Here is a 16,328-nt window from a genome sequence, read left to right on the forward strand (position 1 = left end):
ATCGAGTGGACTTTCAACCTCAACCACAATCCCTGCTGTGTTCCTGAAGCAAAGCATGTCTTTGGGGGTTTGTTTGCACTTAATAGCCTCTAAACAAAGATTAGATTCTTAATTGTCTAATATTAAGTGAACTGGTATTGCTTATTTATCCTCTAAATGAGCGTTGAGCTGCTCATTACCCTCTGACTGAACTAGTGTATGGGTCCTTGCTGATACCGTTAGCACCAATACTTAATCCAAGTTTCACACATTTGCCCCTAAAAAACCCCAATTTATGTTAAAAATCCCCTGGATTTCAGAAACCAAAGCTCCTTGCATGCGATTCTCTGCTGCTCCAGGGGTAGAAGTTTGGGTTTAAGATCTGAAATTTCCCTCACACATGAAACTCCACCACTGTCCCGAAGCTAATGCTGCTACTGGGAGCCACTGCTGCTCTTCGATCGAAATTGGCTCCTGGAGACCATGACAATTCCTATTCCAGCAAAAGCAAGCATCGATCCGAGTTGGAGCCTCTGCCCAAGAAGAGCAGAAACCATCAAGGCCTGCATCAGCTGGATGCTTTGGCAGTTGAGATGGAGAGGTAAATAAGAATACATCTGCATGATATGAAGTGATCTATTAGGAGGGAAATGAGAGTGTGAAAGAGTAATTGGTGCCCTATTGTTATTTTTTGTCTATTTATTATTAAATAAAAGTTCGATTTTTATAATAGTTATACTAGAAGAAACTATGTTTAACTAAAATTTTTTATGTTTTATATTGTGGCACATTGCTTTTGTTATAACGAAAAATAATTGGGAAATGAGAGGGTGAAGAGTAATTGGTGCCCTATTGTTATTCATTAATTTATTATTAAATAAAAGTTTGATTTTTATAATAATTGTACAAGAAGAAACTATTTTTAACTAATATTTTTTATGTTTTATATTTGGGGCACATTGTTTTTGTTAAAACGAAAAATATTTTCCTGAAAATGCTTCTTATGTTAATGAACATTTTTGTTCTTGACAACTTTAAGGGTTAAAACCGGTAAACACAGATTTAGGCGTTGGTTACCAAACAATTGCAATAGTTCAATGTTTGAAATTTGAATTCAAAAACTTGTTCTGTATTCTGAAACAAATTCAGAGTTGTATTCAGTATCCAGTGTTTAATGCTTACTTTTAAACACCCCCATTGATTTCATGGCAAATAGTTCTATTCAGGTGCTTTTGTTTTGGTCCTTTGGCTAAGCACCCTTAGCCTATAGTTGGTGCGAAACAAGTGTGGGAGATAGGATTGACCAAGAGGGAGGACCTCAGTCCATTTACATGGTATAAGGCTGGCTGCTTGCTCCCCATTGGCTAGCAGCAGCTAATCAATCTCAATAACCAAATAAAAAAACACAAAAGTTATTGGACTGCCCTAACCTTTTGAAAGATTAAGCTGCCCGTTAGGGATGGCAATCCAAACATCGGATGGGATAACAATTATTGAAGAATTGGGTAAATTCTTTTTGTTAATGTATTTTGGTCTTTTGAAAGATTAAGCTGCCCGTTATAGATGGCAATCCAAACATGGGTATGATAACAATTATTGAAGAAGTAGGTAAATTGGAGGGATTAATCATAGTGATAGGTCTCTCCCTCAATTTATGCCATTTGTCAAGTGCATAACAATGATCATATCACTGTTACATTAAGTCACACACTAACTCATGCTTACTGACACAGCAATAACACACGATAGTAATGCTGAATAACTAAATAACTACAAAAACTATAATGCTAAATAACTAAATAATGCTGAATAACTACAATAACTAGTAACACTAAATAACTAAATAACTAAATAACAATTAACTAGTAACACTAAACAACACTAACTAGTGACACTAAATAAATAACTAATGACACTAAATAACCATAGAAACTAGTAACACTAAGTAACACTAAACACTAAATAAATAATTAATAACACAAAATAACCATAGAATTTAGTTACACTCTCCCTCAAGCTAGAGCATAGATATCATATGCTCCTACCTTGTTACAAATAGATTTAACCCCATCACCTCCCAAGGCTTTACTAAATAAATCAGCTAGTTGGAATTAAGACTTCACATAGGTAGTTGTATTGAGCTCCTACACAAGGTTCTCTCGAACAAAGTGACAATCGACTTTAATGTGTTTTGTTCACCCAAGGAAGACTTGGGTTGGATGCAATTTGAAGAACATCTTAATTATCAAACATCAACTTCGTAGGCTGAGAATGTGGAAAATCAAGTTCTTCTAACATGTTCTTTAGCCAAATAAACCCAAATGTATGTGGGCCATAGCTCAATACTCTTGACTCAACACTTGATTGGGGCATCACAATTTGTTTGATACTTTTCTAGCATACAAGTTACCACTGACAAAAACACAATGCATGGTTGTGGATTTTTTGTTGGAAGGTGACCTAGTGCCCTAGGCCCTAGCCCAATCTACAGATATAACTTGAACATAAGTGTGACGTTAATATTGACACAAGAGACCTCTCCTAGGTTCACTTTGAGGTATCTTAAGATACAAATGATTGTATCCCAATGACTTGTTCTTTGAATGAAGCAATTGGCCCACAACACTGGTTACGAAAGTTATACAAAATTGAGTTCCTATGAGATTGTTCCACTTTCCAAAAAATCTCTGATATCTAGTCAACCAACAAATCACCCACACATGGCACCAACTTGCTGTTAGGATCCATGGGTGTATCGAATTTTTTGGATTGGTCTCATCTAAAAGATCTAGTTCACACTTCCTTTGTGACAAGATGATCCCCAGACAAGATCTGGATGTATACCCAAGAAGTATTTCAATAGCATTAAATCCTTGATCTGGAATTTAGTTTGTAAAAAATGCTTCAGGTGCTAGATACCTCAATCATCATCACCAATAATAATAATATCATCCACATACACAATGAGCAAAATTCTACCAGATGCTATATAATGATAAAATACGGAGTCATGTAGCATGCACTGTTGAAGACCATTGCTTCGGGAGATTTTTTCATATCATACAAGGATTTCTTGAGCCGACATGCCAATCCTAATTACCCTTGAGCAACAATTGCTCCTTAAAGAACTCCTAAAGATGACCTAGGAAGGCATTATTCACATCTTACTGAATATAAAGGCCAATGACACATAGTGGCAAAGGAGATGAAATTGGGAATAATGAGTCAGAATAATCCAAAGTGTACACGTAAGTGTATCCCTTAGCGACAAATGGGCCTTCAATTGAGCCATGGTACCATCTGGATCTACTTTCCCATTGTCAACCCAATAACCAACCACAAACTTGTAAGGAGGAGAGGTACCCAGTTTTGAAGTATCATTATTTTGTAACTTATGCATGCATCTCTTTAACCATTGTAGCCCAGCACCCAACATGGAATTGGGCTTCAGAAACATATTCTGGACTAGCAATTGAAGATAGAGTACTAATAAAACAGTAATATGAGGGTGACAAGAATCAGGGGTAGCAAACTTAGTGATTGGCTGTGGGACTAGTGGGTTTACCATTCTAAGAATTAATAGGAAGATTAATATTTTGGGAAATATGATCATCATACGAGGGAACTAGAAGCGTAGAAGCTGAAACTAGAGGTGGCATTCCTCTCTTGAGTTGCCATCTTGTGTACACTTGTAAATTAGGATAATCCAAGTGACGAGACTTGGATGAAGATACAAGACTAGGCAGAGATAATAGGTTAGGATTTGGAAGGTTAGGTAGAGGAAGTGGCTCATCAAGGTTAATAGGACTCAATGAATCAAAATAGTATGGTGTAGATTGGAGACTCAACGAAGGTGACATTAGCATAAAAAAAATATTGTCTAGTATCCCTTTGGGTATAAGGGTTGCCTAGAAAAATACTTTTGATAGCACGAGAATCCAACTTACCCATTTCTAGACTTAATTGATGGACAAAGGATAGAAGCAAATATACGAGAAGGAAGTAAGAACAAGGGAGCTTTGGGAAGATAAGTGCATGTGGGATTTTACCACCAAGGATAGAGGATGGCCTTTTATTGATGAGAGAGCAAGCATGGTGCATGACATCATCCCGAAAAACTTTGGAAGACATTCATTTGATACAATGGGATAGGAGTAACTTTGAGATTATGTTTGCTTTTTTGCTTTGCAACTCTAGTGTGTGGGCATAAAAGGACTTATGAATTATGGATCATAATGGAAATAGTCATATAGGTAGTGATTTGTGTTGGCACAAAATGCTTGATGGATAATATTGTTTTTTCCATCTGCAACTCTAGTGTGTGGGCATAAAATGAGTTATGGATCATATCAAAATTAGTCATATAGGTAATAAATTGTGTGACTATGTCGGCACAAAAATGACTCATTGATTATACCAAAGTTATTCAAATAGGTAGTGAAATGGGTGTTGATGTACACCTTAGCATTATCACTACAAAGTAGTACATCAAATTGGGTCCTTATTTGAGAACAGAAGGCAAAAAGATATTGAACAACACAATCTTTTGTTAAATACAAGTCATCCCACTGTAGTCATCAACAAATATAACAAAGTATCGGTACAACTAGGATCCCAAACATTTGAATTGACTAATATATGAGGATTGACTGCCTGTATTGACTTGGGAAGCAAAGGGAACAGGATGGTGCTCCCCACAAGACACATACTCAAGATTAGAAACTGTTTTAAGTTGTCCGATGAAGGATGACCAAGGTGATGTGTATTTAAAGTGGTGTTGTGGCAGCACTGCAGACAATAGGAAGAGAGAGCAACTCAAAGTAGTAAAATCCACAAGCCTCACTTGTTGTGCCAATTGTCTTCTTCATCTTCAGATTAATGACAAAAGAATTAGGTAAGTGGGTTATAGAATAATTTAGCGACTTTGTAGTTCTAGTAACAAACATAAGATTGAAGCGAGTTTAGGGATGTACAAAATAGAAGAAAGAGAGACTGAGGGAGTAGGATTTACTATTCTTATTCCCTTAACTATAGCATCGGACCCACCGGAAAGGGTAACTTGAGGTAGATTTTCAGAGTACTAGAGGGTAGAAAAGAGGTTGGTCACACCTCTCATGTCATATGTTTAGTGGTGGCAAAATTGATAACCCAATGACTAGTGGATAGATAACTGATGACAAGCGTGCTTAGCAAAATATGCAATGTGATGAGATGTTTGTTAAGATTCCTCCTACTATAGCAACCTTGAATACTCCACTGAATTAGTTATACTGCCATAATGGCCGAAGAAGTGACTGACAAAGGAAACATACGTATGGGATTCAGGGATTCCATCCCAACACACTCAACCTTGACTATGGCAGCAAATTAGAAACACTCAGCGAACAATATATTTTTGGGACTCCTAGACTCCATCCCAACTCACACAACCTTTGACCATCAAAGCAAACCGGAAATACACGACCAACAAGATAAACAATCACAAACGCAACAAATACCACTGTTTCGTGCCCCAATAAACTTAGTAAACATTGACAAACAGCTTCAGGAAGACTAAACAATCATTCCTAGAGTGCCACAAATGAGCAAATAAAAAGGTGAGATCTCTGGACTTAAGACCATTACCGTAACTCAGTAACATATGTTTATAAAGGGATTCAAATAGTGTTGGATCAACTCAGGCCAGAAACATGCCTGTATGAACCTTCATGAGCTGTTTTGTGGGGTCGGCTCTGCCTGCCTTTGACCAGCGTGTGAGGGTGCGTGGGAGCAGCTCATGCGATGGGATTTCATTGATGGGCAAATCGGAAATGCTTGTGAGTGTCTATGGTGTTGGTTTTGCAAAGTCTGAAGGGGTTTTCTTTTTTCCTTCGTTCGGGGAATTTCCAGCAACTGCTGTGGCTTCTGGCAGCTGCTGGTTGGTTTTCAGGTCAACAGTGGTGCTGGCATTTCTCCCACAATGGTAGACATGCAGTGGATTTTGGGTTTTAGGCTTTGGTTTGATGGTGGCTGTGGCAATTAGGGTTTATGTCTCAGAATTATGCTGTGATACAATGTTGAAGAATTGGGTAATTTGGAAGAACTAATCAGGTCTCTCCTTCTATTTATAATATATGCCAAGCAAATGAAAATGACCATATTGCCCTTGCTCATGCACTAACTCACACTTACTAACACAGCAATAACACGCAGCAGTAACACTAAATAACTATGGTAACTAATAACAACTATCATAGCTAGTCCTGTAAACCTTAGTCACAGAAACGAATGCACCTTGTCTCATACCAAAGTCACCTTAGGCTAAGGTTTTTGCAGGACTGGACAGAACAGTATTGAACTGGATTAACTTTGATAATTTTCGTATCCCATGTTTGGTCTATCATCTACTAGGGACATGATAAGGGCATGTCTGAATTTTTTTTCCCTTTTGGTGTTATTGTCTATGTGATGTCAGCTCTAGCCCATGTGCATGGGCTGAGGAGCCCCACCCACATCCCCAGCTCCCCCTCTCCCGCCCAAAGAAAACACCACCTCCGCAAAACCTACCATATCATTTACTTTTGTTGGACCAAACATGGGCAAAAAGTGTTTAGCCAACCATAGCCACTCTTAGACCATGAAACAGAACTTCCCCTTGCCAGAGATTTCTTGCTGCATCAACCCCAACAAGCAGAGTCATTGCACCTGATTTGTCTGCCTCTAGAACACCCCTTTGAAAATTATGGCGTTTCTCTCCGACCTAACACACCAAATAAACAGCCATAATAGTGAATCGTCACAAGGCTTTCCAATCCTTCCCTTTTCCAAAACCTCTAAAAGTGAGAGCGCAAAAAGCCTTCAAAAAAGGAGGGACAGATCCAGTCTTCACCACATATGCCAAATAATTTATTCCATAAAGCCCAAGTAAAGGAGCAATGAAGAACAAATGTGAGCAAGTCTCCCCACTACTCAAACGAAGGACACAAACATCCAGTGATAAGGCCATATTAGACCTTCTCTTTTGAAGCACATCATTAGTAGTAATCCTATCAAGTACCAGAGTCCAAATAAAAGCTTTTATTTTTGAGGGAGCTTTAGCTTTCCAAATCAAAGATTACACACCAAAAGGGTCCCCATTAGGGTTGCGACTCCAATAAGAGAAAAAAGATTTACAAGAGAAATCCCCAGAAGGATCCAAGCTCCAAACCCTTTTATCATTCTTCTAATTAAAGTGAAGAGAATCAAGCAAACTGGTTAAAAGAGCCTGCTCATCAATCTCTCTATTGTTGAGATTTCTACCAAAATGGAAATTCAAAGAGAGACTGTCCCATTGCAAAAGAAAAAAAAAAAAAAATCATAAATAGGGGTATCGGGTGAAGAATAGAGACTCGATAAAGATGGGGAGAAGCAATAGCCAACAGCATCTCCCCAATCCAAAGGTCCTCTCAGAAACGAATTCGCTTCCTGTTACCCTTCATGTACTGGATGTTAGGAAAGAAATAATTATAAATCAGAGATATAAACTTCCAAGGACTCGCATGAGTAATATTATCCCCAACTTTAGCATCCCACCCATTCTGTAGTAGATCAAATTTACTACGAATTACTTTATGCCAAAGATAAAGATTCTAAACGGAAGTGCCATAACCATTTTCCCACCAAGGAAATGTTTTTGGGCTCCAAATTACCGAGACCCAGACCTCCCTCCCTTTTAGACATACACAGTCTCCTAACCTACAGGGTGATCCCTTTGACTTCCTCCCCCACTTGACCACAAGAAATCCCTCATTAATTTCTCAAGCCTACATGCCACTTTCACAGGAATTCTAAAACAAGAGATAATACAAAGGAATGGAAGAAACACATGCATGGATAAGGGTAATCTGACCCCCTAAGGTGAAAAAAGCCCCTTTTCACCCATCTAGTCTCCCAGCCACTCTCTCAAAAACAGGATCCCTGAAAGAATCAACATTAGGATTATTACCGAAGGGAACACCTAAATATATAATCGGCCAATTCAAAACCGCACAGCCCACAAGTGTAACAAAGGGTCAACATTAATGCCAAGGTTCACTTGACCACTCTTTGAGAAGTTAATCTTCAAATCAGAAGCTTTCTTAAAAACCTGAAGGATAGTTAGTAAATTAGAAAAACAATCCATGCTATCTGTGAGGAAGAGAATCATATCATCTGTAAATTGGAGATGTGAAATGACACATCCCTCATTTCCTACCTTAATCCCCTCCACCAGCCCTCTATTAACTCCTGTCTCAATCATCCTGCTCAAACCATCAACTACAATGTTAAAGAGAAAAGGAGAGAGGGTATTCACCTGTCTAAAACCCATGGACGCACGAAACCAAGACCTAGCCTCACCATTAACTAAAATAGAGTAGACCACAGAAGATAAGCATCCTCTAACAGTCCAAAACCTTTTCTATTCATAACCTTGTCCAGGAAACTTTAGTTCACCCTATCATAGGCCTTTTCAAAATCCAGTTTCAGCACTAGACCCCTCTTTTTCCTATGGACAGCATCTTCAACCAACTCATAAGCTATGAAAGCAGCATCAAGGATATGTCTATCACCTATAAAAGCACATTGGCTAAGGGAGATAAGAGTCCTCCAATCTCTTAGATAACACCTGAAAATAAATGCATTGGAATTTGGACCATGTTCTTTTTTTTTTTTTTTTCTTATTATTATTTTTTCATGTTTAGTGTGTGCTCTGTGACGCCTCCTGTTCAGCTGGCATATTAGCTGCTTTCTCTAGCAATTTGGAACTTGGTTTTCTTGTTAATTTCTTATTAAAGTGCGGTCATCAACCATAACTTGGTTCAGCTATGCAGGTTAGTGTAGATGGTTTGCTTTGCTGTACAATTTCAAATGACCATTCTGTGAAAATATATGACGTAGTCAACTATGACATGATGGTTATGATACGCCTACCTTTTGTTCCTGGTACCATTGAATGGGTTTACAAACAAGGGGATGTCAAAGCTAAGCTTGCTGTAAGTGATCGTAATTCCGCTTTCTTACACATATATGATGCACGAGCTGGTTCAAATGAACCCATAATCTCCAGAGAGGTATTTGCTGCCTTCCACTTGTCAATAGTTTGGTGCTACCCTCCTCCCTTTCCCCACTAACTGTGATGCATGCGTTATTCTGTTTCCCCCTTTTTCAGATACACTTGGGGCCAGTGAAGGTCATGAAGTATAACCATGTGTTTGACACTGTGATATCTGCAGATTCTAAGGGAATCATTGAGTATTGGAGCCCTGCTACACTACAGTTTCCAGAGAATGGGTTTGTTTTTGTCTGCATACTATTCATACACATTTACGCCTGTTAGTTAATGCTCATTGATGATGAAAAAAACCCAGTAACCAGGAAGGAAATTTATTAGAACAAATAAACACTCGTAAAGTAGTAATTGAGTGTGTGCGACCGTAATACTACTACATATATATATGAAAAAGTGACATTCTGAAAAAAAACAAGGACATTGGGCTCATTCATTGCACTGGTAACCTAACATGATTATTTACTGACAAAATTACATTAAGTCACGCCCATTGATAGAATAATCATCCCTACTATCCTTCAGCTGGCATATTTAGGTTGTCTTAAATGTTGTATAATTTTGTTCTCTGTTTTCTACATCTTTGTTCTTGAGTGCATAGAACAGGAATGTGTATGCACGTGTCACACTTCTCACACCTGCTCTAATCACAAAATTTTGATTCCCCCCCACGCCCTTTTTTTAATGGTTCTCTTGGAAAGAGAAAGGCGAAGGGAAAAAGGCCCAAACATGCATTAGGATTCCCCAGTTGGATGAAAAAAGGCCAATATGGGCTAATTTAAAATGTTTTTTAAATTATGATGGAAGGGGTTAAGAAAGTGATTTTTCATTTTTGGAATTAATCTAGGATAAGTTTTCCTTCTTTTGTTTCATTTTTTTTCTTTTTTGATTTTAGGTTTCTTTTGAGGACTGCCACCCTCTTTCTGGTTGTATTTCTTCGGCTCATTTTTAATACATTTCTCTTGCTATCTAAAAAGTGCATTAGGATTCTCAATTTATTGGGAACTTAACATAGTGTCCTTTTGGAACAACTTTCAGTAAAGTGATTTCATAATGTAAATTGCTTTAGGCTGGTAAGACAACTTAGTCAGAGAGTCATATTCTTGGACTTGCAAATTGGTTGAACCTAAACTACTTTTGATGTTGGTTATTGAGGCTTACTTCAAGGCTGACTTTTTAGGTTGATAATCATTTGCCAATCAAATTTTTGCAGGTAAGCACTTATATTATGAATTCACTTTCAATCTAAAGCTGTTCCAAATAAGCCTATAATAAATCTCATCTTGGATGGTTTTTTAAATGCATTTCCTATCTCACCCTATTAAAAATCACTAGCTGTAAATTTGTGTGATGCACGGTTAAGAGATGAAAAAAACAAATAGAGAGAACAATGTTATTAATAATATATAAGAAGGATAAATTTATTAAATAAAAATGTTATTTAGTAAAAAATATGTAACGAGTTGGATGTTCTTAGGGCTGAACATAATTTGGGTAAAACCAAATTAACCGGCCAAACAGATTAAATTTGGTTAGTTCGATTTGGTTAATATATCTAATTCAGTTGGTTCAGTTTTTGTTTTCACAAAAAAATCAGTTTTAGGTTATTGGTTCAGTATGCCGGCTTTATATGTTTGGTTAACCGAATTAACTGATTATTTATAGATATTAATAATTTAATATATATAATATATTAACTGGAGAAGTAAAAGAATATAGCAGTGAATTATATATATTAATAATTTAATATATAAATATCAGTCATGGAGATGGGGGGGAAACACATACATAATTCTGTTAAAATTGGTTAATAGATTTAAGTTACTATTCAGTCGGTTATGGGTTTGGTTAAATAAGTAATTCGGTTCAGTTCAGTTAACACAATTCTTTAATAAGGTTTTTTTAGTTAATTTGGTTAATTAACTGCATCCACCGAATGTTAAGTCCTGGATATACTAAGGAGGATTTGTTATGTTCCTTTTTCGTAAAATCTCTTCACTTCAACAAAATCTCTGCTTTCTTTTTAATTAAAAAATTCATGGTTTAAAATATTAGGTTAAGATCCTATAGCACAGTGGTTTGACTAAGATATTGGTGAAAATATAAGGACCAATATCTTCTAAGACTTTGTATTGCTGTGGATCTGGTGATGTGGGTGCTATGGTTTGTATGCATGTGTTTGGGGGGGGGGGGGGGGGGGGGCGGGGGGAGGGGGAGAATAAAAAGGCACATGGCAAACAAATAGCTCATGCGTCTGAGCTTTGTATAAAATCATATAGACTTTTTTGTGAACAACCCTATGTCCATTTTGTGCTTTATTTGGTCCTATAATGGAAAAAAAATGCACATGCGATATTTTAATAAAATTGATGTTGTGTTGCATGTTTAGTTGCATAAAAGTTCCTATATTTTGTCACACTTCCACCAATAAAATAAAATTCATTTTTCTTTATGTGTAGGTAAAATTCCATGATTTTTTAGATAAGCAAATAAATTTCATTAAGAGAGAAATGAATATACTAAGCACATGATAATAAATCCTCCAAGAAGTGGAAAAAATTACACAGAAAGAACAATAAAAAAAAAATCACCTCAAAATAGCCTGCCAATCAATCATACTGGAAGTTAGAAAAGAAAATTAAAGCAACCATTGGAAAACACCCAATGGCTTGTCAAAAACTGGACTCTGACCAAGTGCAATGATGAACCCTTTCCATGAAAATTCCTGCATTCCTCCCCAACCAAATTCCGAATGAAGGAGCGAAAAATGCACATCTACACAGTTTACTAGCATCCTTACTCCTTCCAGTTATCTTGGAAGTAAGAAAAAACCTTCCAACAATTCTAGAAAGACCCAATTCTCTCAAAACAGAGCAAACAATCTAGTCCATATTACCCAAACCAATGAATAATGCAAAGTCTATTGTTGTTACTTGTGTTTAATAGTGTTTTTATTTATTTATTTATTACTTTTTATGGTTCATGCAGGGTGAATTTTCGATTGAAAAGTGATACTAATCTCTTTGAAATTGTGAAGTGCAAAACGACCATTTCTGCTATTGAGGTACAATCTGTTTATTTTAGGGGAGGCTTTTGGTACACCATAGGATATTTATAAAAAAAATTCAGTTATTTTTCTCACTTATTTTCAGCATTTATAATATTCTGCTATTATTCCTCAGGTAAGCCCTGATGGAAAGCAATTTTCTATTACATCACCTGATCGTAGGATGCGAGTATTTTGGTTTAGAAGTGGTAAACTAAGAAGAGTTTATGATGAATCCCTTGAGGTAATATTGATATCCACTGTTCAATTCAAGTTTATTTGGCTTTGTACATTCTCAGAACGATCAAGTATTCCATCTTTATTAGGTGGCCCAGGATCTGCAAAGAAGCGATGCTCCCTTGTACCGGCTAGAAGCAATTGATTTTGGGCGAAGAATGGCCGTGGAGAAGGAAATAGAGAAAACTGAAAATGCTCCTCAACCAAATGCTATTTTTGATGAAAGCTCTAACTTCCTTATATATGCTACCCTCCTTGGGATAAAAGTATGCCCTATAACAGCGTAGAGCTTTTTGTTGGAGATTCTACAAATATAAACCCCTTTCTGTTTGCATTGGATTAACGTCCCCTTTTATTTTACGACATAAATATTCCTTTTTACATATTTTGGCTTTTCAGATAATAAATTTACACACCAATAAAGTTGCACGAATTCTTGGGAAGGTAGAAAACAATGATCGATTTTTGAGAATAGCATTGTATCAAGGTGATAGAAGCAGTAAAAAAGTAAGAAAAATTCCTGCAGCTGCAGCCAATGTTAATGAAAGCAAGGAGCCTTTGATAGATCCCACCCTATTGTGCTGTGCTTTCAAGAAGCATAGGATCTATTTATTCAGGTACTGGATTGTCTTCTCCACAATACTGGACTCTGTTAAGTTCAATGTTTTCCTTGAACGGCGCAATGGTACTGCCATTGAGGCTGGCCTTTAACTTGTTAGATTCTGTTCACACTGGGATCGTTTGGAACTGCTTACGCAAAAGTTCTTTTCAGAAAAAAAAGTGCTGAATTTAATTACTGCTGATAATAAGTACTGAATTGTAAAAGTGCTGAAAGTTATAAATGGTGTTTGGTTGTGTTTAAAATAAGTGGTATTTGGATACTTACTTTTATTATAGGGTACTGTTTGATTATTTTTAAACATATTTTAAATTTAAAAATTAATTAATAATTATTTATGATTAAAATTTAAATATTTTCTGTAAAAAAATAATATAAAATTATTATTTTTAATTAATAATAATCTTGTCATTAATGTATATTTACAACATATTGCTATCATATTAAATTATGATAAAAATAATATTATTATTTAAATTTGAAATTGTAATTTATTGAATTTTAATTTAAATTAATAAATAGTTATTGTTCAATTAAAAATTGAATTATAATAGCTAATATGTATTTTTAAATATTTGTATAATTAAAAATTTAAATGATAATTATATTAATTTTATAATTAAAATTTAAATATTTCTATTAACTAAAATAATATAATATCATTTATTAACAAACAATAATCTTGTTATTAATGTATATTTATAACATATGATTATCACATTAATTTATGTTAAAAATAGTATCAATAGCTAAATTAAAAATTTTAGTGTAGTTAATGTTAATTTAAATTTATAGATGATTTTTTTATTCATTCCAGAATTTAATTATATTTATTAATAATTAATAGGTTATAATGCATAATAAAATAATTTATGATTAATGTTTAATTAACATTTTAATTAATAATTATATTAACTGTTATTTATAATTAACATTTAAATATTTTTGTTAAGTAAAAATAATATAATGTTATATTTTTATTAACAATAATCTTATTCTTAATTTTTATTTATAACATATGATTATCATATGAATTTATGTTAAATAATAATTTTTAGTTTTTAATATTAATTTAAATTAATAGTTGGTTTTTCTTCTTCATTTCGTAATTGAATTATGTTTCGTTAATAATTAATATATTATAATACATAATAAAATAATATATGATTATCTTCTAATGTATTTTTTAAATTATAAAATAGTCACTAAATTTTCTTGTATTTACAAAATAGACCCCGCCTATAAACAGTGCCACTTATAAGTGGCCAAAAAGTTATTTTAGATTTTTTCTTAAAATTCACTTAAATAATTCTCAAAAAAGTGGTTCTGAAAAAGCAGCTTCTCAATAAGTAGTATGCTGTTTTTTTTTTTTTTGGTTGAAGTGCTTATTTTAAGTGATAAGTGCTATAAGCACTTTTTTTAAAGTGCTCCCAAATGGGGGGTTAGACTAACAAGCTTTTGCAAGTTCATAAATGTTGTAGATCTCATGCTTCACAACACCTGAGAATCATGAACAATGGTTGTTTTGGATTCATCTTATTTAGTTATATCCTTGTAAATGGAATATTTTAGCTTATATTGGTTGACATTCCTTTACCATTGAAATTTTGTTAAGAACAGGAGTCTAATGTATTGAAAGTGCCATTTGCATTTGATTGTATATTATCATGTTTGAAGAGCCTCCTTCTATAGTTCTAATTTAACTTGAATTCTAATTCATAATAATTTTTATAGTCGGCGAGAGCCAGAAGAGCCTGAAGATGCTACCAAGGGAAGGGATGTATTTAATGAAAAACCACCTCCTGATGAACTATTGGCTGTATCAGATATCGGAAAAACTGCCACAACATCCCTACCAGACAATGTGGTTAGTTTCCGTGGCAAAAATGATGAATGGATTTTTGTGTCCTGTTGTCCTTTGGCTCCATTGTTCTTGCATGGTTCCTGTTATAATTTGCTATACAACATAAGAAACCATGGACTTTCAAGTGAACTTTTACCAAATGGATGAGGCAATGGATTTTTACGTAGTGAACTGAAATATTTTCTGCTTCATTTAATCTGTTCACTTATTAACTATTAGTATTAATGAAACCTGAAAGTATGAAACCTTACATAGTTCATACGTCCAAGCTAGATGGCTGTGATAAGGTTTTTTGAGTTGAGTTGTTGCATACAGAAAATATCCCATAGATTTAATGTAGTCTCCATATGAGTATTGAAAAATCACTTTCCTGCAAATTTATAATTTAGCAATGGCTCATGGCTGCATAGGCTTGTTGACCAAGGATGGCCGCCCCATGACAACTTCTATGCCATTTTTGGTCTTTGGACATGGGTGGACTGACTTTTTGCACTTTAGAATTTGTTACATGATTATGTTAATTTAGTTTTTTCAATAATTATTCTTTTATTCTTTGTCTGACTTTTTTACACTTTAGAGTTCGTTTATATGATTATGTTACTTTGGTTTTTTTTTTTTTAATAAACAAAGAAACATACTAGAAGAAGGAAGAAGGCAGGTTACGTTGGGATCTTTATTTGAATATTGTTTATTTTCTGAAAAACTTTCCATTTTACCAGATATTGCACACCACTATGGGCGATGTTCACATGAGGCTATATCCAGAAGAATGTCCAAAAACTGTAGAGAACTTCACAACGCACTGCCGAAATGGCTATTATGATAATCTTACTTTTCACCGTGTCATCAAAGGCTTCATGATACAGACAGGAGATCCTTTAGGAGATGGCACTGGTGGACAATCGATTTGGGGAAGGGAGTTTGAAGATGAGTTTCACAAAAGGTAAGGATTTCTGTGTGTCACTCTAATGATGCATATTTGTATGATCAAATAGCAATTTTTTTATTCCTTTATTAGAGGCATTGTGCCTACATAATTACAAACATATCTAAACCAAACCAATTATATATTTTATACATGCATGCATATTAATTGGTTTTGATAACTGAGCCAGACCAAATACGAACATGTATAATTGCGTATTTATGCACATTTTTGAACCAAACTATCCATAATTTGGATATATATATATATATATATATATATCCAAATTATAATATAATTATGAAACCATAGTATAGTTTTAAATGTGGTGCATTAAATAGATGATGGGTTAAGCAGGTACACCCATTTTCTCCCAGTTAATTTTTGGGTCTAAATGGGTCGCCTATTTATTTACCCATATAATTACACGGGTGGGGGTGGGTCAATGGGTATGGGTTGTAATTGCCTTCACTACCAACAATCTAACAGCTTGAGCATTTAGGAGGAAACATGAATTATATTGCTGTTGATCAGTACCTTAATTGTTTTAATCGATGTAGAGGTAGTGTCACGTAATTCTAATAGATGTACTGG

At 34.9% G+C, this 16,328-nt stretch overlaps 1 protein-coding gene across 3 annotated transcripts in view; it reads left to right on the top strand.

The window, feature by feature from the left end:
• LOC131149280 (peptidyl-prolyl cis-trans isomerase CYP71) overlaps positions 1–16,328 on the top strand; it is a 50,505-nt gene that overhangs the window by 8,445 nt on the left and 25,732 nt on the right. For 2 of the 3 annotated variants that reach the window (XR_009135186.1, XM_058099593.1), the window contains exons 4-11: positions 8,808–9,047; positions 9,146–9,267; positions 12,032–12,107; positions 12,226–12,333; positions 12,416–12,592; positions 12,726–12,943; positions 14,680–14,812; positions 15,529–15,752. Coding sequence is in view for 1 of the 3 variants with exons in the window: in XM_058099593.1 (XP_057955576.1) it covers positions 8,808–9,047; positions 9,146–9,267; positions 12,032–12,107; positions 12,226–12,333; positions 12,416–12,592; positions 12,726–12,943; positions 14,680–14,812; positions 15,529–15,752 (1,298 nt within the window). In the remaining 2 variants the exon portion in view is untranslated. Of the gene's footprint in view, positions 1–8,799; positions 9,048–9,145; positions 9,268–12,031; positions 12,108–12,225; positions 12,334–12,415; positions 12,593–12,725; positions 12,944–14,679; positions 14,813–15,528; positions 15,753–16,328 lie in introns of all 3 variants that reach the window. The other variant, XR_009135187.1, reaches the window with a different exon arrangement.

This window comes from Malania oleifera, chromosome 2, assembly GCF_029873635.1.
Source record: "Malania oleifera isolate guangnan ecotype guangnan chromosome 2, ASM2987363v1, whole genome shotgun sequence".
In the NCBI taxonomy this organism is placed as follows: domain Eukaryota; kingdom Viridiplantae; phylum Streptophyta; class Magnoliopsida; order Santalales; family Ximeniaceae; genus Malania; species Malania oleifera.